This window comes from Gossypium arboreum, chromosome 8, assembly GCF_025698485.1.
Source record: "Gossypium arboreum isolate Shixiya-1 chromosome 8, ASM2569848v2, whole genome shotgun sequence".
Classification (NCBI taxonomy): Eukaryota; Viridiplantae; Streptophyta; class Magnoliopsida; order Malvales; family Malvaceae; genus Gossypium; species Gossypium arboreum.
In genome coordinates this window covers 114,419,605-114,441,825 of record NC_069077.1, presented here as the reverse complement: position 1 = coordinate 114,441,825, position 22,221 = coordinate 114,419,605, and the positions used below count along the sequence as shown (strand labels likewise).

General features: G+C 39.2%; 1 protein-coding gene and 1 non-coding gene across 2 annotated transcripts; both read right to left on the bottom strand.

The window, feature by feature from the left end:
* Positions 1–7,109: 7,109 nt before the first annotated feature.
* On the bottom strand, positions 7,110–8,123 carry LOC108455121 (uncharacterized). Its single transcript, XM_017753729.1, has 2 exons — positions 7,549–8,123; positions 7,110–7,461 (listed from the first exon to the last, which is right to left on the bottom strand). Exons 1-2 carry the CDS (start codon positions 8,121–8,123, stop codon positions 7,110–7,112), a joined length of 927 nt encoding a protein of 308 aa, XP_017609218.1.
* Positions 8,124–14,127: 6,004 nt separating this feature from the next.
* LOC128280234 (small nucleolar RNA R71) lies at positions 14,128–14,233 on the bottom strand. The gene has a single exon (XR_008270414.1). It is a non-coding gene; the product is annotated as a small nucleolar RNA R71 (small nucleolar RNA).
* Between the last annotated feature and the right edge of the window lie 7,988 nt (positions 14,234–22,221).

The window sequence follows — 22,221 nt, the reverse complement described above, 5'->3', positions numbered from 1 at the left end:
CATGATCTTGAATTAGCTGCCATCGTATTCGCCTTGAAAATATGGCGACATTACTTATTTGGTGAGAAGTGCCATGTATTTTCGGATCACAAAAGTCTCAAATATTTGATGACTCAAAGAGACTTGAATCTGCAACAAAGACATTGGCTTGAGTTGTTAAAAGATTATGAGCTTGTCATTGATTATCACCCGGGAAAGGCTAATGTGGTTGCGGACGCCTTAAGCTGGAAATCACTGTTTGCTTTACGAGCGATGAATGTACACTTGTCTGTTCTACCCGACAATGTGTTAGTAGCCGAATTAAAGGCCAAACCATTATTGATTCATCAAATTCGTGAAGCCCAGAAAGTTGACGATGAGTTGGTTGCAAGACGGGCTGAATGTGTTCCAAATGTGGAATCGGAGTTTCAAATTGATGATGACGATTGTTTGAGGTACAGAAATCAGTTGTGTGTTCCAAGAAATTCAGAACTCATTTCGATGATTCTGAACGAAGCTCATTGTAGCCGAATGTCAATTCACCCGGGGAGTACGAAAATGTACAACGATCTGAGACGTCAGTTTTGGTGGCATGGTATGAAACGAGACATTTTTGATTTTGTTTCGAAGTGTTTAATATGTCAGCAAGTGAAGGCGGAACATCAAGTGCCCACGGGTTTACTCTAACCGATCATGATACCTGAATGGAAATGGGATCGAGTAACGATGGATTTTGTATCTGGGTTGCCAGCGTCGGCAAGTAAGAAAGATGCGATTTGGGTCGTTGTTGATAGATTGACTAAGTCGGCTCCCTTTATCCCCATATGCGCGGATTTTTCAATGGATAAACTAGCTGAATTGTATGTTTCTCAGATTGTGAGATTACACGAGGTACCTATTTCTATCGTGTCGGATAGAGATCCGAGATTCACCTCACGATTTTGGAAGAAATTGCAAGAAGCTTTGGGTACCAAGTTGCATTTCAGCACCGCCTTTCACCCCCAACCCGATGGTCAATCTGAACGGATAATTCAGATACTTGAGGATATGTTGAGATGTTGCATCCTCGAGTTCAGTGGTTTATGGGAACGGTATTTACCTTTGATTGAATTCGCTTACAAAAATAGTTTTCAATCAAGTATTAAGATGGCACCTTACGAGGCTTTGTACGGTCGTAAATGTCGTACACCATTGTTTTGGACCGAACTCGGTGAAAGTAAAATTTTCGGAGTTGATTTGATTAAAGATGTTGAACAGAAAGTAAAAGTAATCCGTGAAAGTCTGAAGGCAGCCACAGATCACCAGAAGTCGTATGCAGATCTAAAACGAAAAGATATTGAGTATCAGGTGGGAGACAAAGTGTTTCTTAAAGTTTCACCTTGGAAAAAGATACTCAGATTTGGGCGTAAGGGCAAATTGAGTCCGAGGTTCATCGGGCCATATGAAATATCCGAACGAGTCGGTCCAGTTGCGTATCGATTGATTTTGCCCCCTGAACTAGAAAGGATTCACGACGTCTTTCATGTTTCAATGCTTCGACGCTATAGATCTAATCCATCGCACATAATTAGACCATCAGAGGTCGAAATTCAAGCCAATATGAGTTATGAAGAAGAACCGATTCGTATCCTGGCTCGTGAAGTGAAGGAGTTGCGAAACAAAAGGGTTCCGTTAGTAAAAGTGTTATGGCTCAAACACGGGATGGAAGAAGCTACTTGGGAACCCGAGAACTCTATGAAAGAGCGATACCCGAACCTATTTACCGGGAAGATTTTCAGGGACGAAAATTTCTTAAGTGGGGGAGAGTTGTGATAGCCCAAAATTGACCCTAGTCGGGAAGTTGTTTCGGGACCTCTAAACTGAGTCACTGAAATGTTTGAACGTAATATTTATTGTCTAGAATATGTAATTATGAATGTGTGAAAATTTCAGGCTTCGATTTAGTCGATTGCATGTGAATTCAGTTAGTAGGACTTGTGTGACACTTTTGAAATGTGATAGGCTAATCTATAAGGACCTAATAGTGCATGTAATCAAAAGGGAGGACTTGCATGTCAAATTTCCCCCCCTAAGTGCTAGTGGCCGACCATGACAAAGAGTGATGAGCAAAAACATGTCATAAAACATGTTGTGACAATGGTGTATGTAAGAAAAAAATAAAATAATGAGCATGGGAATTGAATAATGAAAGGGAAAAAAAAAAAAAGGGAATGGTGTGAGTGTCCCCCCCCTTTTGCCGTGAGTTGAAGAAAAGAGAAAAAAAAAATTTTGTTCATCCTTTTCATTCTCTTTTGGCCAAAAATTCTAAGGAAGAAGGAGGGAGTTTTTGCTTCATGTTTGGTTTGGAAGAGGATTAAGAAGAGGTTTGGCTATACTTGTATCAAGATTAAGGTATGTTTGATGTTGTGCCATGAGATTCATGCATGTTTTTAGTTGCTAGCTTGATGTTCTTATTAGCCCATGGTTCAAATCCTTGCTATGTCATGGGAATGGTATTCGGCCAAGGTGGATTTTGTGTTAATGCCATTGCATGCTAAATATGAAGCTTGTTAATGATATATGTGATGGTGGGTTGATGACTCTTGGATTTTCTTTTTAGCATTTTTAGTGAGACATTAAGTTCTTTGTTTAACCATGACCAAAATTGAAATGGTATGGTGTTGTGATGTATTCGGCCATGGTATATCCATAAGCATGATTTATGCTTATTGCATGGTAGGTAAGATTTGTGTTTTGGATATATGTTTATATTTGGTTATAATCAACTTGAGATTCGGCCCTTGCACCTATATGTATATATGTTTGCACATGATGTATTGGTATGACATATATACTATCTTAAGGTATATATTTTCTAATGATGATGTTTCGGTTATGAAGTAAATGATAGATGCGTATTGAGCTACAATATGTAATGCATTAGTTAGTAAAATGTATGCCATTTATGTGTGGAATTAAATATGTAATTGGCCTCAACATCAACATGCATATTCGGCCACATGAATGAGTACATAGGTTGATGTGTTGTTCGCCATAAGTAAGCATGTTGAAGGCTTTATCTTGACTTAGAAAATTGACTAAGGAGAGTACTAACTAATGTGTTGAGTTTGATTCATGATTTCCGTACATATGTGACTTTAATGTCTAATTAATATATGTGGGCTAAGTACCTTGAATTCCTCTTTTCGATGCTCAAATGATTAAATCAATTTATTTGTTAAATTAAGCTCAAGAGCAAAGGGGAACTAAATCCGATAAAGGGAAGGAAAAAGTGGTCGAATAGCCATCGGAATCGTTCGACAACATCCGAGGTAAGTTCTTGAGTAATAGAGGTTAAATTATGATTTGATTAGATCATGTTTTAAGCAAATCGAAATCATGCTCTTTGTGTGTGGATATTGAGCCGAAATTGCAAGAGTGATAAGTGTCTTGTGTTTGAGTTTTGCTAATGAAAATGAAATACAAATGTGTCATGATTTAGTGTTAAATGTGCATGATTATTCGAATCATGTCTGGGCTAAGTCCCGAAGGCTTTGTGCTAAGTGACCATATCCGGACTAAGATCCGAAGGCATTTGTGCGAGTTCCCAAATCCGGACTAAGATCCGAAGGCATTTGTGTGAGTTCCCAAATCCGGGTTAAGTCCCGAAGGCATTTGTGCGAGCTATTATAACCGGGCTATGTCCCGAAGGCTTTTGAGCGAGTCGCTATATCCGGATAAGATCCGAAGGTACGTGATTCGGGAATGAACGATCTTGCTGTAAAAATCCCAGTTAATACATTTGAAAAAAATTCCAGCAATGAGGTATGTTCGTATGTGCATTGGAATAGTTGAGTTCCTTTGAATAATACTCGCTCAATTGAGTAATGAGCTTCCGGTATTTGGCTAAGATGATCCCTTATGTATGAACATAGGGGTTGGAATGTAAAGTAGAAATGATTTGAATATATGTATACGCGAAATTATCCGTTTAATTATGTGAATGCTATACTTCAGTTGTGTTTAAATTCTTGCTCAAAACTTACTAAGCATAAATTGCTTACTCCGTTTCTTTGTTTCTCTGTTTTATAGATTTTGGCTCGTTAGCTATCGGACTCAGGATTTTTGGAAGTCGAAGTCTCCCACACTATCAAAGCCCCCTTTTGGTACAATTTTGGTTGAGCTTTGAAATGGCATGTATAGGACTACCCTTTGTTATTTTTCAAGTACTTTTTGTGATGTATGTGTGTACAGCCATGCGAAAATGGCTCATAGAAGTGGAGTATGGCATTAGACCATTTGTGTTTATGGATATGTATATGGTTTCATGATGTGAATATGGACTGGAATGGAAGTGTTGGGCAATGATCAGCCCTTGGAATGGCTAAATATGATCATATGTGGACCTATGTATGATAAAACTCTAGTTGGTCCATGGAAACCACGAAATAGGAAATGCTTGGCAATGACTAGCTATTGGAATGGTTAATCATGATCATATTTGGTGCTATGTATGTCAATGGCTAGTTGAATCATGGAAACTATGAAATTGGTGAAATTTACCTTAAAATAGATGCTGACAGCAGCAGTGATGTGAGTTTGAAAATTCACTAAAAATAGTAGGAATGTAATTAAATAATGAATAAATTATGTAATCGAACCTTGATGAGTCTATTTTCATATGGAAGAAGCGAAACGGTTACTGGATCCCCTGTTCTGACTTTGGAAATTTACCATAAATTAACCAGAAATAATTAGAAGTCATGCTTTATATGTACAGATTTCATTTTGAGTCTAGTTTCATTAGAAACAAATGGAATAAGTATTGAAGCCCTGTACAGGAGATATCTAAGTCGTAATGCATGAAGGTCGAGTAGTCGAACCACATGTAGGGAGACTTTAACTAATAAACTGTACTAATTGGCCTGACCAAAAATTCTAGAAAAAAAATTGTAGATGTATATATGAGTCTAGTTTCAGGGAAAATTTATGGAATCAGTTTTCGAGTTTTGGAACTCGAGATATGACTTTAAAGTGACTGTGATGCGCTTAACCAACTTATGTCGGAAATTTTAAAATGAACTGTAAATCAATGAAATAAGTCTGTTAACACCTCGTGTTCGACTCCGTCAATGGTCTCGGGTACGGGGTGTTACAATGGCTATGTCTAATAGGCTCGGTTCACCCACGTGTATTCGCACACTCGTAAGGCCTCGAATGCGGAGGTTTCGGCATTTCGGCTTTTTGGATTTTGTCGATTCACAGTTAAACAGGGGTGTGAATACACATCTTCCCGGCCATTCAAAAGTAAAGGATTTTGATGTACAGTTAGACACCTTTTTCGGAATAGCACAGAAACCCTCAAATGTCAAACCTACCCGAGCCTTGCTTGATTGGATGCCTCTAGCCTTCTTAGACTACTAACAGAATCAATCACCTGACTAATCGTGTATCTGCCTGACCACAGATTCTATTAAAAGATTGAAAACATCAAAAGATTTAGGAACCCAACACCAGAATAATCGGCTAACATCCTACAATATTAGCCCAAATGATTACATTAGATTGTGAGATAAGAAAAGGATTGACTACCACAGCGATCCTTGGCAAACCCTTTCACCCCTTTCAATGATCTAAAAACTGAAAGTGCCACCACTATCATCAGGAAAGAAAAAGGGATTCGACCATGCATGAACAACCAAAGGAAACATTTATTAAATAAAGAGAAAACACTTAGCATCCAACAACATAAGAAAGAAAAAGAGCTTACCGAAAGTCTAGGTGACCTCCAAATCGCGACTAACCACAGCGAAAGTAGAACGAGATTGTTCTCTAGTTCAAGGCTATGAGCCGAAGGGAAACAAAAAGAGAAATAGAGATTTGGCTTAGTATCAAAAGAATGTGGTATTGCGCGAGAGAAGTTCAGTTGTGAAGAAAAACCAAAAGAAATAGTAAAAAGAGGAAGAACTATTCGACCCTAGAGAAATCGAGAAGAAAAAAGTTCATAAGATTGGAGAGGGTTTGAATTGGGTCGAGAGAGAATAGAAGTAGAGAGATGTTAAGTTCAACCAAAGAAGAAAGAGAGAAAAAGACTTCAAAGAGAAAAAATTAGAATTAGACACTCGATGTCTTGTGTTTTTGACAAAGTGACCAAAAGCCAAACGAGCAATAATGTTGAAAGAAAGCAGGACCCGAATGGTCAAAATTTTGCCAAAATAAGAAAACAAAACCAAAAAATACCAGAAGAAGTTGCCGAAGTGTACCAAATGGGTTCCCTTAGTCGAATTTGCACATAGAAGTTGCACAATTCGGCTACAACACTCTTCTCCTCCAAATCTCTTGAAAATCTCCTCAAATCTCTCCCTTTATCCCTCATTGATATCCTCCATAACAACCTTCAAGATTCGTTTAAACTCTCACCCAACAGACTTCGAAACCAACTCAAACCCTACTGCCTCATGCTAGCAAAATAAATATCCTTTTTGCTTGCAATGGGATTCGAACCTAAGCCTCCCTCAATAGCTCAATACGCCACTTGCCTCCTTGCCACAAGCTCTTTTTGTGTCACACTTTATCCTCAATTAATTATATGGTCTATAGGCCAAAGTCCAGGTTCCTTTCAAAGAAAAACCAAAATAAATTGCAAGAGCCAAGACTTGAACCCAGGCTCCCTTGCAACCTTAATGATGCCACAACCACTGGACCACATCTTCCTTGTGTCATTTCCTAGCTCAATAAAATTTTATACACAGTTTCCAAACTGTTCCCTTGCTTAAGGCCCAATTCTTCTAGGCCCAAATTCTGGGGCGTTACAATTCTACCCCCTTAAACAAATTTAATCCTCGAAATTTCCATCTATCAACACAATCGCTTAACTTAACTTACACCACCACGCTCCTGCTACTCACTCTAGTACCCAACTATGAATATAACACATTATGGATAAAGTACGCACCAGTATTTGCATCTGAAGTGTCTCTGCCCTCTCAACGATGTGCTGCATAGACCAAACCTGGTTGCCTCGCCTCAACTTGACCAGCACCTCTGCCTGATGCTCTGCAGCCCAAACCATTTCCACTCCTGGCTTGACCACAGCTTCTTGGCTGCTGCTATCCACCTCTCACTGGTTGAGCAAAACCCTGCTCTGCAACCTACATCCACCAAGGCCTCTGTGGACAATCTCTCACAAACTGCTCCACTAATCCACACTTGAAAGACGTCCCATTCCTTTTCCGACAGTCACCCTGATTGTAGCTCTCACATCCCGCACAAGGCTGTGATCCAGTAACAGCAACAGGGGCCCTAATCCGAACAAGCCCTTCTATTCTGGCATTTCTCTTAGGCCTACGATCCGAATTGAAGGGTTCTAAATCCCTCTTATCCCTTCTCCTTTCTTTTTCCCAGTTCTGACTCTCGACGCGCTTTACCTCCTCAGCAATCTTAGCTTTCTCTACTAACGCGATAAAGTCCTGCTTCCTCTGTAGAGCTATCAACACTCGGAGGCTGTCCTCAAACTGAACACAGTGCTTGTATTTTGTTGCTACTATTCCTTGGGCATACCGGCTAAGTCACAAAAACTCTGCCTCGTACTCAGCCACAGATCTGTCACCTTGAACCAAATTCAGAAATTCCTTCCTACGAGCATCGACATAGCTGGCGCCCACATAATTTTCCTGAAATGTTGACTTGAAGAACTCCCAGGTCAATCGATCAGAAAAGGTACCCTCTTTTACCGTAAGCCACCATTGGTAAGATTCATCCCTCAGCAAGGACACGACACCTTTCAACTTTTGTTCTGGAGTGCAGCCGAGGTCATCCAAAATTCTTTTGATAGCCTCCAACCAGTATTCTGCCACACTAGGGGCCACCCTAGAAACTCCCCTAAAGATCTCTGCTCCATTTGATCCTAGTCGTTCTGTAACCGACCCACGACCCCCAGCAATAGTACTAGACCCAGCAGTACCAGCAACCCTTTCCAAAATATGAAGTTTCACCTGGAACAGTATGTCATCCCTAGCAGCTAGATCGAACGACCCTGTCTCAGCCACAGGTGAAGTTGGTGCTTCCCTCGCCTCAATGTCTGGCATGTGCCCCGATGCCGATGATCCAGCTCTAGCACTTCCACGGCCTCTTCCGCGGCCTCTTATACCCTTTCTAGTGCTCATTTTCACTATGCGTATTATCTTTAAGAATTTTATGCAAATTAGTTATAATTTCGGTAATTTTAGCAGATGTTTTATTGACAAGCAGAGATTTAGAGTTTGTTTTCGCATTCGCAAGCTCACTACAATTTCTAGTCTTCTATAGTCTTAGTTTTTCCAACAGTCTCAGTTTACTCTCATTATAGAGTTTCAGCTATAACACTACTATCTATAGTAGTTGCTTAGTATCACATTTTAATCTATAACAGTAGATAATTTCAGAGAACTTATAGATTTGGTGCCAGAGACTCGATGTGCCACACTTTCTAGAACCATACCTCAAAACACTTTACATATTTGAAAACAACCTCATGAAATACAAAGTTTTGAAAACCCATTCCACAGTCGAGTTTTGCAACCCAAGCTCTGATGCCACTAAATGTAACGCTCCAAACTCGGCTTAGACATTATGGCCGAATCTGCCGTGGAACATCAAAGCGTCTTTCAAAAATTGAGTTGTCGTTAAACGTTCATTGCTATGATTAAAACCTTTTGCTCGAGGTTAGCAAATCATCTCGTCAAAAACGTTTACTTAATGTCATGCATTGATACTTTAAGTTATTTCAAATAGCGAAAGCTACTAAAGTTTGAAATATAAAAATGTCTGTTTTTAAGTGTTTCTGAAAATAGTTATTAATTTTTGAAAATTCATGTTAGCAGTTTTAAATAAGGAAATCAAAAGCCCAATTAAAAATTTAATCCCTCAAAGGCCTTATTATAGAATGAAAACTCGAAAATATAAAATTCAAATAAAAAGTCTACAACAGAGCATCAGTGGTCGTGTGGCCACCTTCGAGTCTCTCGCGGCTCCAAATCGCCTAAGGCTAGGCATTACCTGTACAGTTAGACAGAAGGGTGAGTTTGTGAAAACTCAGTGTGTAATCCCTTATAATAAGAATAGTCAGACATACAATATGCGGAAATAGATTGCGCCTGAGCCCATCACAGAAACAATATCAGGTGGCCTTAGCCCATTAATAGAATCAGTATCAGATGTAGATATGTAGACAAATATCCAACCCAGTCCAACCAATATACCACTCGTACCAACCAACACATCATGTGGGGATAAAATCGACCCGCCCAGCCAACACACCAAGCTTACCACCAGTTGCGGCACTAAGTTAACAAAACGGCTCAGCGCCATAGACAAAATGGCTAAAAGCCATAAATGTTGTAGCAACGCTGGCAGTTAACAGAACGTCTATAAACCATAAGTAGAAAGGCAATAAGCCTTGAACAAAACGGCTACAAGCCACACACTTCCTCCGTCAATGTTAACATAACCCCATGCAGGATGACATATCATAGTAACATACGTGAATGTAGGATTTCATGCTCAGTATCAATCATATAAATTTCATACATACATCAGTCAACCTACCACTAAGGGTGCAACCGTCATTTCGTCAGCTAGGGGTAAAACGGTAACTTTACCCAGGGGCATTTTGGTCATTTTACCCAAATTAGGGTCTCATTATAGATAACAACCCTTACAAAGGTCTACAGTCATCTTGAATGACTCAGATGACCTGAATGGTCACATCAGCGTAAATGGGCTTTAGGCTCACTACTCGGCCCAAGTGGGCCTAGACGCTCGTGTGGCCCATCTAGCCTAAAAACAATCACGGCCATGTGATTTACAAGGACCTGTTCAGCATTTTCCCCTTTTTAAGTGTTTCATTTGTGTTGGGCCACAAGCCCATTGGCCCACACGGCCCATTTCTGCCCAAGACCACGAGGACGCTCGCGGTGGCCTCTACAGTCTCATGCTTATGTCTCACAGGCCCAGTTCGTCCACATGTGTTCGTACACTCGTAAGGACTCAAATGCCGAGGTTTTAGCATTTTGGCTTTTCAAATTTTATCAATTCACAATTAAACAAGGGTGTGAATACACACCTTCTCGGCCATTCAAAAGTAAAGGATTTCGATGTACAGTTACACACCTTTTTTGAAATAGTGCAGAAACCCTCGAATGTCAAACCTACTTAAGTCTTGCTTGATCAAATGCCCCTAGTCTTATAAGACTACTAACAGAATGGATCACCCGATTAATCATGTATTTTCCTGACCACGAATTCTATTAAAAGATTGAAAACATCAAAAGATTTAGGAACCCAACACCAGAATAATTGACTAACATCCTACAATACTGGCCCAAATGATTACCTTAGATTGCAAGATAAGAAAAGGATTGACTACTGCTACGATCCTTGACAAACCCCTTTACCCCTTGTAATGATCTAAAAATTGAAAGTGCCACCACTATCATTGGGGAGGAAAAAGGGATTCGACCTCGCGTGAACAACCAAAGGAAACATTTATTAAAGAAAGAGAAAACGCTTAGCATCCAACAACGAAAGAAAGAATAAGAGCTTACTGAAAGTCTAGGTGACCTCCAAATCGCGACCGACCACAGCGAAAGAAGAACGAGATTGCTATCTAGTTCAAGGCTATGAGCCGAAGGGAAACAGAAAGATAAATAGAGATTCGGCTTAGTATCAAAAGAATATGGTACTGCGAGAGAGAAGTTCAGTTGTGAAGAAAAACGAAAAGAAATAGTAATAAGAAGAAGAACTATTCAGCCCTAGAGAAACCGAGAAGAAAAACAACAATCATAAGATTGGAGAGATTGGGTCGAGAGAGAATAGAAGTAGAAAGATTTTAAGTTCGGCCAAAGAAGAATGAGAGAAATAGACTTCAAAGAGAAATAATTAGAATTAGACACTTGGTGTCTTGTGTTTTCGATAGAGTGACCAAACACCAAACGAGCAATAATGTTGAAAGAAAGGAGGACCCAAATGGTCAAAAATGTGCCAAAATAAGTAAAGAAAACTCAAAAATACTAGAAGAAGTCGGCACCAACTCACTCACACATTGCCGAAGTGCACCGAATGGGTTCCCCTAGCCGAATTTGTAGATAGAAGTTGCATAATTTGACTACAACACTCCTCTCTTCCAAATCCCTTGAAAATCTCCTCAAATCTCTCCCATTATCCATCCTTGATATCCTCTATAACAACCTCTAAGACCTATTCAAACTCTCACCCAACAGAGTTTGAAACCACCTCAAACTCCTACTGCCTCATGCTAGCAAAATAAATATCCTTTTTGGTTGCAATAGGATTCGAACCCAAGCCCCCCTCAATAGCTCAACACGCCACTTGCCACACTTTATCCTCAATTAATTATAAGGTCATTAGGCCAAAGTCTAGGTTCCTTTAAAAGAAAAACCAAAATAAATTGCAAGAGCTAAAACTTGAGCCCAAGCTCCCTTGTAACCTTAATGACGCCACAACTACTAGGCCACATGCTTCTTTGTGTCATTTCCTAACTCAGTAAACTTTTATGTACAGTTTCCAAACCATGCCCTTGCTCAAGGCCCAATACTTCTAGGCCCAAATTTTAGGGTGTTACAATTTGTATTATTTTATAAATATCGAAGCTACTGTGAACTCGAGGATCATTGAGGATCGTCACCACACTATCTAACCTTATTTTGGTACTTTGAAAATGTATATGTTAAAGTATAGCATGTATAGGCTAGAAGTTGTGGAATTATTTTTTGTGATGTACACATTTAGCTATGTGATATGGCTAGTTTGTGTTTGAACTTATAGTTTGATAATGGTATATGATATGTGATGCTAATATGAAATTATAGTATGTTTTGGTTGGCCAAAAGAAAGGGTTAATGTTGAGAAGTTTTGGTAAGTTTTGAGCATTTGATTGGATGATGTATTGATCATGCGTTTAGGTATGATTTTAGTTTAAGTTTTGTTATGAATTGATTGATGAATTGAGAATTGAAAGGATTGATAATGTTATAGCATGAATTATGTATGATTTGGTATAGATATTGGCTGAAATGGCTGTGCATATTGATAAACCGTTATTTATACATATTTTCACCCCATGCTTAATGCATTTTATGGATGATTTCTCCTTAAATTTGGTGAATTAGATGCTCCTAATGCCTTAATTTCATGTTTTATACTTAGGCGAGCATAGGAGAGCTAAAGGAATGAGAAACGGGCCAAAAATGGAGAAAATAGGCCAACGTACGAAATCAACATGGCCTGGAGTTTCTCACACGTGTAGACCACACGGCCGTGTCAATTTGGCAGAATCAAAGCACGACTCACACGGGTAGAACACATGCCCGTGCCATTCTAACAAGCTTGAGCACGACCTAAAGTAATCATACACAGGCGTGTCCCTGCCAAGCCCAAGTTTAGACCAATTCGAAAAAGGCTAATTTTGAGGGTTCTTAGGCATTCCAAAGCCTATAAATACACCTTAGATGAGGAGGAAAAAGAGACATAGAGAGAAGGAGGCAGGAACTGCTCAAAGAAAGACGATTGATCCATCTCAGAAGCTGAATTCATCATCAAGACTGAAGATCTCCCCTCAATTTCCCTTCAAGAGTTTTGGGTTTTCTTTATGTTTTGTATTTATTATTCTTTTGAGATGTTTCCCTTTTTAGTTATGAACTAAATCCCCTAAATACCTAAAGGTAATGAAACCTAAGACGAATCTTGTTATTATTTTCTGAATTGTATGATAAATATTTGTCTTGTTCTTAATTATGTATTCTTAATTCTTGTTTTGATATTCCAAGATATTGATTCAAGTTAAGCTCTTATTCAGAGCAGGAATAGGCCCTGTCTAAGAGTACATTTGTCACAATTAAGCGGAATTGGTTGCGCACCTTGAGATAGGGTTTGCCGGATTAGGGTGAAACCTAATAAAGGGATCCATAGATCGACTTAATGCAATCCTAGGGAGTTAATTAGAAAGAGATTTCAATTATTCAACCTAGGGTTAGACATTGTTAGTCTCGAGAGAGATAATAATATAACTTAGGGATTTCTACGGATCAAGTCAAATGAATAAATCGTCCGATTCAGAGTCAAATAACAAGTGAAGTCTAGGTGGACTTTTCCTTAGGTATTATCTCAATCAATCATGTTTTCCAAAAGTCATTCCCCAATTCTATTTTCTGTGATTTCTTGGTTTAGTTAATTAGTTAGTTTAAACAAACCCCATTATTCTTAGGCTAGATAATAAAAAGACAGTCATTACAAGTACTTTTAGTTCCTTTGGGTTCGACAATCCGGTCTTGCTAAAACTATACTACTGTTTGATAGGTACACTTACCTTCATCGTGATAATAGTTAGTTTTAAGAATGATTCATTATAAATTTATAAAACTTATCACACGAATATCACGGATCAAGTTTTTGGCGCTGTTGCCGAGGAACTAAGATATTAGGAACACTCAATTTTTATTACTTTAGTCATTTATTTTTCTTGCAAGTTTATTTTATTTTATTATTATTATTATTATTTATTAATTTACTTTTTCTTTCTCTTGGCAGGTTTTTATAGTTTATGACTAGAAGAAACCCGTCAGGACCATTGCTTTTTGATAGTGAGATCGATGCACAGTTTGCAGAAACTAAAGAGAAATAAGGCGAAGCTTAAGATACATAGAGAACAAGCAAGAGGACGATATTCAAACCACAACCGAGGAGATGGCTAAAAACTGAGAAAACTCGCTACCTCATGCAATTGCTGTTAATCAGAATCCTTCTCCGTTCACTATGTATGATTATGCTAAACTTTCTTTAACAGGAACTGAATCGAGCATAGTTAGACCTGCTGTAGCTGCAAATACTTTTGAACTGAAACCTAACATAATTCAAATGATACAGCAATTTGTTCAGTTTGACAGTTTGTAGGACGAAGATCCCAACACTCACTTAGCAAACTTTTTGGAACTATGCGACACATTTAAAATCGATGGTGTTTTTTATGATGCCATACGTCTTCAGTTGTTTCCCTTTTCATTAAGGAACAAAGCTAAACAGTGGTTGAACTAGTTACCACGAGGGTCAATTACTACTTGGGAACAAATGACTGAAAAGTTTTACTTCAATATTTTTCGCCGGCTAAAACAGCTAAATTACGTAATGATATCTCTTCTTTTGTGCAGATGGATTTAGAAACACTCTACGATACATGGGAGAGATATAAGGACCTTTTGCAAAGATGCCCTCACCATGGATTACCACTCTGGCTACATGTTCAAACCTTTCATAATGGCCTGAATCCTTCAACTCGAAAAATGGTTGCCGTAGCTGTTGGCAGAACCATCAATAATAAAACACCTGAAGATGCTTAAGAGTTTCTAAAGGAGATGTCACTAAATAACTATTAGTGGCAAGTCATGAGGACAAAGCCAACGAAAATAGCCTGTGTTTATAACGTCGATTCGGTTACCATGCTCTCTAATCAGGTAGAACTCTTGAATAAGAAAATTGATGGTTTTCTTAGTTCTTCACTGGTTCACCCAATAATGTAGTGCGAAGAAAGTGGAGGTGGATCAAGCAATTCAGAATAGCAACCTTATGGCCACAACATGGATAACGAGCAGTTAAATTATAAGGGTAATAATCCTCGATCTCAAAACAATCCATATAGTAACACTTACAATGCAGGTTGGAGGAACCACCCAAATTTCTCATGGAGAGGCCAAGGAAATCAGAGACCACCTCTAGGCTACCAACAACTACCCTACCAACAAGAAAAGCCGAACCTTGAAGAGATGCTCTCCAAGTTTATGTTGGTGTCAGAAACTCATTTTTAAAATACCGAGACAGCACTTAAGAATCAACAAGCATCGATCCAAGGGCTCAAAACTTAGATTGGACAGCTTACCAAGTTGATTTCTGAACAACCACAAGGTAGCCTGCCAAGCAATACAGAATCTAACCCAAGGGAGCAACTCAACGCCATCATTAGTCAAGATGAGGAAGGGTTAGTCGCACCTGAACTAGAACCAAGGTAAGAAACTAAGATAAGCAAAGGTAAAGGTGAGGTAGACCACAATGAACAGAAATCGGTAAGTACAGAATACAAACCTCGTGTGCCATACCCTAATGCAACAAGGAAAGACCACTCAGATGAAAAATGTGGTAAATTCCTTAAACTCTTAAAAAAATACATATTAACTTACCGTTTATTGAAGCTCTATCGCAGATGCCAAACGCAATGAAATTCTTAAAGGAACTTTTAGCAAATAAGTGAAAGTTGGACGAGGCGTCGCATGTGGAGCTAAACGCAGTTTACTCAGCTATTTTGCAGAATAAGCTACCTAACAAATTAAAAGATCTAAGGAGTTTTACAATTCCTTGCTTAATTGGTAGTTTAGATGTTATGTGACAGCCCAAAATTGACCCTAGTCGGGGTGTGGTTTCGGGACCACAAAACCGAGGCATAAAAATAATTTAAAATTTATTTTGATGCCTATGATATGTGTTAATTTGTGTGTGACATTTTTGATGATTTGATTTAGTGTTATAAAGGTGAATTTCACTAGAAAGGACCTAGTAGTAAACTTTGAAAGTATGATGGGGAAAGGTGTGATGACTAGTTGAACATGCATGCAAAAATAAGGGATTCGCATGTCAATTTTCCCCCCCAACATGAAGTGGCCGGCCATGGCAAGAGAGTATGGGTTAAACATGTCATGAAACATGTTTTGTTGGTGCATTAGGGTGAAATAATAAACAAATAAGCATGGGTAATAAAGAATGAAAAAAAAAATGTGTGTGAGTGTGGTATCTTCTCCCCATTGCCGTGAGTTGTAGAGAAGGAAAGAAAAAAATTTTGTTCATCCATTTTTCTCTTCTTTGGCCGAAAATACTAAGGAAAAAGGAAGGATTTTTGCTTCATGCTTGGTTTAGAAGAGAACTAGAAGGAGATTTGGCTATACTTGCATCAAGATTAAGGTATGTTTGAGGTTGTGTCATGAGATTCATGCTTGTTTTGGTTGCTAACTTGATGTGCATGTTAGCCATGGTTCAAATCCTTGTTATTCCATGAAAATGGTATTTGGCCAAGGTTGATATTGTGTTAAAGCCATTGCATGCTAAATGTGAAGCTTGTTGATGATGCATGTAATGATGGATTGACTACTCTTGAAATTTCTTTTAGTATTCTTGAGTAGGACATTGAATTCTTTGTTTAACCATGACCAAGTTGAAAGGGTATGGTTGTGATGTATTCGACCATGGTGCATTCATGAGCATGATTTATGCTTGTTACTTGATTGGTAAAATTTGTGTTTGGATGGGTATGAACCCCTTGATTGACCTTGCACCTATATGTGTATACATGTTTGCACATGATGTATTGGTATGACATATATACTACCTCAAAGTATGTATTTTCATGTGATTATGTTTTGATTATGAAGTAAATGATAGATGTGTATTGAGCTACAATATGTAAAGCATTAGCTAGTAAAATGTGTGCCATTCATGTGTGGTATTAAACACGTAATTGGCCTCAACATCAACATGCATAATCGACCATGAATGAGTGCCTAAGAGGTTGTGTTGTTCGGCCATGAGTAAGCATGTTGAAGGCTTTGTGTGTTGAGTCGATTCATGAATTCGTACTTATGTGACTTTAATGTCTAGTGAATATATGTGGGCTAAGTGCCTTGAGTTCCTCTTTTTGATACTCAAATGATTGAATCAATTTAATTGTTAAATTAAGCTCAAGAGCAAAGAGGGACCAAATCCGATAAAGGGAAGGAAAAAGTAGTCGAATAGCCATCGGAATCATTCGACAACATCCGAGGTAAGTTTTCGAGTATCGAAACTTAGATTTTGATTCGATTGAATGAAGTAATAAGCAATCGAAATTGTGCCCTTGTATGTGGCCATTGAGCCGAAATGATATTCTTGATTAAGTAAATTGTGCACAAAAGTTTGTTATGAAATTGAAACAAAGATGTGTATGAATGTGCGAATTGTGATATCCGGGCTAAGCCCGAAGGCAATTGTGCGAGTTGTGATATCCGGGCTAAGCCCGAAGGCAATTGTGCGAGCTATGATATCCGGGATAAACTCCGAAGGCAATTGTGCGAGTTGTGATATCCGGGTTAAGTCCCGAAGGCATTTGTGCGGGTTATCATAACCGGGCTATGTCCCAAGGTGTTTGAACAGTAGCTATATCCGGATAAACTCGAAGGTATGTGATTCGAGAACTTTGAACTTGCTGTAAAAATTTTCAGTTAATACGCTTGTGAAATTCCCAACAACAAGGTACGTTTCGTGTGTGCTTTGCACACTATGAGTAAGTGTATGTGCGTATTCGCACCAATGATAAATGAGTTATCGGCCTTGACTAAGCCGTTATTAGTGTATGAATATAAGAGTTGGGATTGTGAAGTAAGCATGTCTTTGAGAAATTGTGCATATGAATTATTGTTTAGCTACTTGAATGCTATGCTTTGGTTGTGTGTATATTATGGCTCGAAACTTACTAAGCATAAATTGCTTACTCCGTTTCTTTGTTTCTCTGTTTATAGATTTTCCTTGTTAGCAATCGGATTCGGGATCATAGAAGTTGAAGTCAACCACACTATCAAAGCCCTTTTTGGTACTCCTTTAGTTGAGTTTTAGATATGGCATGTATAGGACTACCCTCGGTTGTTTTTAAGTACTTTGTGATGTATATGTGTGCGGCCATGCGAAAATGGTTCGTAAAAGTGGAGTATGGAATTTGACCATATGTGGTTTGTAATTATATTTGGTTTCATGATGTGATTATGGTTTGGAATGAGAGAGTTGGTCACATGATCAGCCATTGGAATGGCTAAATATGATCATATGTGGACCTAAGTATGACTAGACTATAGTTGGTCCATGGGAACTACAATATAGGTAAAGCCTACCTTAAAAACAGAGGCTGCCAGCTGCAGTGACGTGGATGTGAAAAATCACAAAAATTTGTAGGAATGGTGTTAAATAGTGAATAAATTATATGATCGAACCTTGACGAGTCTATTTTCATATGAAAGTAACGAAACGATCATATGAGTAGTATACCGAGAGATATTAAAGTTCTCGTGAGACAGGGCCAGGACGGTTACTGGGTCCCCTGTCGCGAATTTGAAAATTTACCATAAATTATCCAGAATGAATTAGAAGTCATTCTTTATATGTGAAGATTCCTTTTTGAGTCTAGTTTCATTAGAAACAAACGGAATCAGTATTGAAACCCTGTACAGAGAGATATTCAAGTTGTAACGCATGAAGGTCAGTGTAGTAGACCCCTGTAACATGGGTGACTTTAACTAATAAACTGTACCAATTGGCCCAACCAAAAATTCTAAAAATAAATCCATGGATGGATATATGAGTCTAAATTCAGGGAAAATTTACAGAATCAGTTTCCGAGTTGTGAAACTCGAGATATGCTTTTTAAGGCGACAGCGACGCAGTTTTCCAGCTTGCCTGGGAATGTCAAATTGGTCGGTGCCATAAGTGGTTTTGGCTTGTTAACCCCTCGTGTCCGACACCGGCGACGGTCTCGGGTTCGGGGTGTTACATGTTAATCATGCTTTAGCTTATTTAGGGCTAGTATTAACATCCTGCCCTACAAGATGTTCAAACAATTAGGTCTTGGGAAACCCAAACAGACTAGGATGAGCATTCAATTAGCAGATAAAACTATAAGATTTCCTAGGGGTATTATTGAAGATGTCCTAGCTAAAATCGATAAATTTATATTTCCTGTTGACTTCATTATTCTAGACATAGAGGAGGAAAGCAACACTCCTTTGATTTTAGCAAGGCCCTTTTTAGCAACTGCTAAATTGATTATTGATGTTGGCACAGGTGAGCTCACACTTCGTATGGGAGACGAAACAATCACCCTTCAAGCTTGCAATTCTGGCTACACATTAGAAATTGAAGGTGATCGTCTAAACCATTCTACTTAAACTAACAATATGGTGCAACCTACTTTGCAGGAAATGAGTCTGAAGGAAGTACATGAGCCATTCTCAAGCAACAGTAAAGAACCTATTCATAAATAACGAAGGCTACAAATCTAGGAGCTAGATGAATGGTGGACGCATAAATCGAGAACACACGATACACCAAAACTACGCCAAGACGAGCTCAATGCCTTTCCAAATCAACTTAAGGTTGGAGATAAAGTTTTATTAGATATCGTAGATCCTCACATTGTCACTGCCAAACCGAATGAAGAAAATCCTCTTACGGTACTTAGCATTTTTCCATTCGATACAGTCGAGGTAAGTTATCCCAAGTTTGGCACTTTTAAGGTAAACGATACTCTCCTAAAACATTATTTTGATGACATGCATAGCAGGAAGAAGGAGTATAAACTCCTCGAACCACCGTGACCATTCAATGGAGAGGTAAGTCGAGATTAGACTATAAATAAGCACTTTTTAGAGGCAACCCGAGCACTAACTGTATTAACCTCTTTAAATTTTAGTGTTTAAACACCTAACTTACTAACAGAGCTCTTGAATACAGGTTTCCGACATAGACACGGCCTAGAAAATGGGCGTGCCTTAGGCCGTGTGGAAATAGGGCAAAAAATTTCCCCAACATGGGCTACGATAAATCGCCACTATCGTGCGACATGGCCGTGGGCGAACCTGCCAAAACAACACGGGTGTGCGACACGCCCGTGCTTGGAAACCGTGGTCGAACCTATCAAATTAACATGGGCGTACAACACGCCAGTGCTAAGTACCCGTGGTCGAACCTGTTAAATTAACACGGGCGTGGGCCTACATAAACGGGCGTGGGAGAAATGAACGAAGACAGAGACGACCGTACGACACGGCCGTGTGCACTCACACGCCCAAAGAACACGGGTGTGGGCCAATTGTTAGACGCGCCCAAATTTAAAATTTGCGAACCACACGGGCAAAAATTGGGGAACACGGGCGTGTTCCATAACTGTGTGCCTTAAAATCTATAAATAGGTTGCACTATTCATTGTCTTCTTCACCCAAAAACTCTAACCCTAGCCCTACAAGTCCACACGACCTCCCTGCCATGCCCGTGCACTGCTTTCCAATCCATTTTTGACTCCCAATCTCTCTCTCTTAGCATTTGTTTACTCTTTTCACTTCTATTTTACTTATTTCTAATGCTTATTATCAAAATAATCTTCATTTTTCTCATAATATTTTCATTTTTTGCTTTATTCTATCATTTAATTTGCATTCTTAGGTTATTTATCATAACATTTCATGTTAAATCGAGTTGTTAGGAAAGCGTCATTCTATTGTCATACCCATGCCATTACTATGCTCATTCTCATGCTATTACCATGCCAATGTCACGAAATTATGCTATGAAATTGATTATTTTGGTTGAGTTTGGTTAGTATTAGCAGTTGTGGCTGAAATTGTTAGTTCAGATTCATGGGTTTTTTTCCTTTTCAAATTCGTTTAACTACTATTTTTTTTTTTATATTGCAAGTATACAATGTCGTCTTCATGTGGTAAAAAGGTTGTTGTCCCTACTTCAAAGAAAAGGAAGGGAGCGTCATCTTCCTCGAGTCTTACTGTGAAAATTTGCCACCCTTTCCTGCAATTCCCCATCGGGCCCCAAGAAGAACTTTCCAAATACTCCCGGCCTGACCTTTAATTACGGGCCGTTGTATCGACTGGGCTACAGTCGAACAAGTTTAGTTGGCTGATGTGATTCGGGCCCTCCTAACCACCGACCCTTAGGAGCTTTTCTTTGGGATCACCGAGCCAACATATCTCGAACTCACGATGGAACTATGCTTAACATTTCATCTTCAGACCATAATGACGAACTACGATGATCTCGGCACGGTCCAATTTTGCCTAGGCAAATTAGTCCGCCAGCTAAGTGTCCTAGAATTCAGTACTACACTGGGCTTATATACGGAGGAGTTCAAGGAGGAGAATGACTTACATGCTCTCAACCGCCACATCCATCATTCTCCTTCACGGTGCTGGGATGCACTATTACCATGTTCGGCCACCTACAATCCTAGCTGCTCCAAAGCATCGGCTCTCCCTCTATCTCCGAGGTACCTACACACCATTTTGGCTCACACAATAACAGGAAGGCGAGAGAGCACTAGCGTCATCAACACCCACGACGCCTACTTTCTATGGTGTATGTTGTACGGGCACGTCATAAACCTTGCTTATTTCATTGCCCTCACCATTCAGCACCAGATGGAGCGGCATAGGATGGGAGTCATCTCCATTGGCCCATATGTTACTCGATTGGCTCGACACTTTGGGCTCCTCAACACCGCGGCCCAAGAATCATCCTTGACCCTCATTGGCAAAATGCCTTCCCAAGGCATCTCGAGCATGCTAAGCATGAGGATGATCGAAAAGCGTCGAGGAACCCACCATTCTCAATATCGTCTTGCCCAATCTACCGAGGAGGAGGCCCTCAAGAAAATTACTGATGATGTCCCTCCACATCACGAGGACCCACCGTCTCAGCCACCACCACCCTCTCGTCCAGTTCATGCGGCGGCTTCATACGCTGACATCTCTAAGCGCTTAACTTGATTCGAGCAGCAATGTTTTCAGCGCTTCGATCACATTGATGCTACACTACACCAAATTTGTCAACACTTCCACATCTCATCGCCACCCCCACCTTGTGAACCGTTTAGCGATGAAGATGTTTAAAAACTTTTATTTATTATTTTATGTTTTTACTTTAATTTTATTTTAAAGACTACTTTTTATTTTTCTTTCACCTTATTTTTATTAGGACTTATAATTATTATTTTACAATTTTTAATTTTGGTTAATTCATATTGAGTACTTACCCTTCCTTACATATTTCCTAAAAGAGTTCCTGATTCTATCACAGTTATAAAGAGCTCCAAAGCTCACTATTACTCAGGGACTCGAAACTCAATTGGGAAAGGTTCTCCATGACTGGCATGCCCTGATCGACCAAGATCATAACCAACTTCAAGTATAATATTCTTTTGGCGCAGGACTTATGGACTAATGAACCTCTACCACCGTCGGAGTATCCTCTTCCACCTTCACGCTGATTTTCCTCCAAAACTCCAGTTCAAGGAAATTCATTCATCACTCAAGAAGTTTCACTTCTCTACCTATCTTATTTTTATTTCTATATATCTATCTGTGTACATTAAGGGCAATGTACATCTTAAGTGTAAGGGGGTATTCATTTTCACTATCA

What these genes read in the sequence shown, in the direction of transcription:
- LOC108455121 (XM_017753729.1), bottom strand. Translation starts at nt 8,123, where the DNA reads ATGAGCACTAGAAAGGGTATAAGAGGCCGCGGAAGAGGCCGTGGAAGT. An exon ending in GGTGACAGATCTGTGGCTGA is followed by an intron (nt 7,462 to 7,548) that starts GTACGAGGCAGA and finishes GTTTGAGGACAG; the next exon opens with CCTCCGAGTGTTGATAGCTC.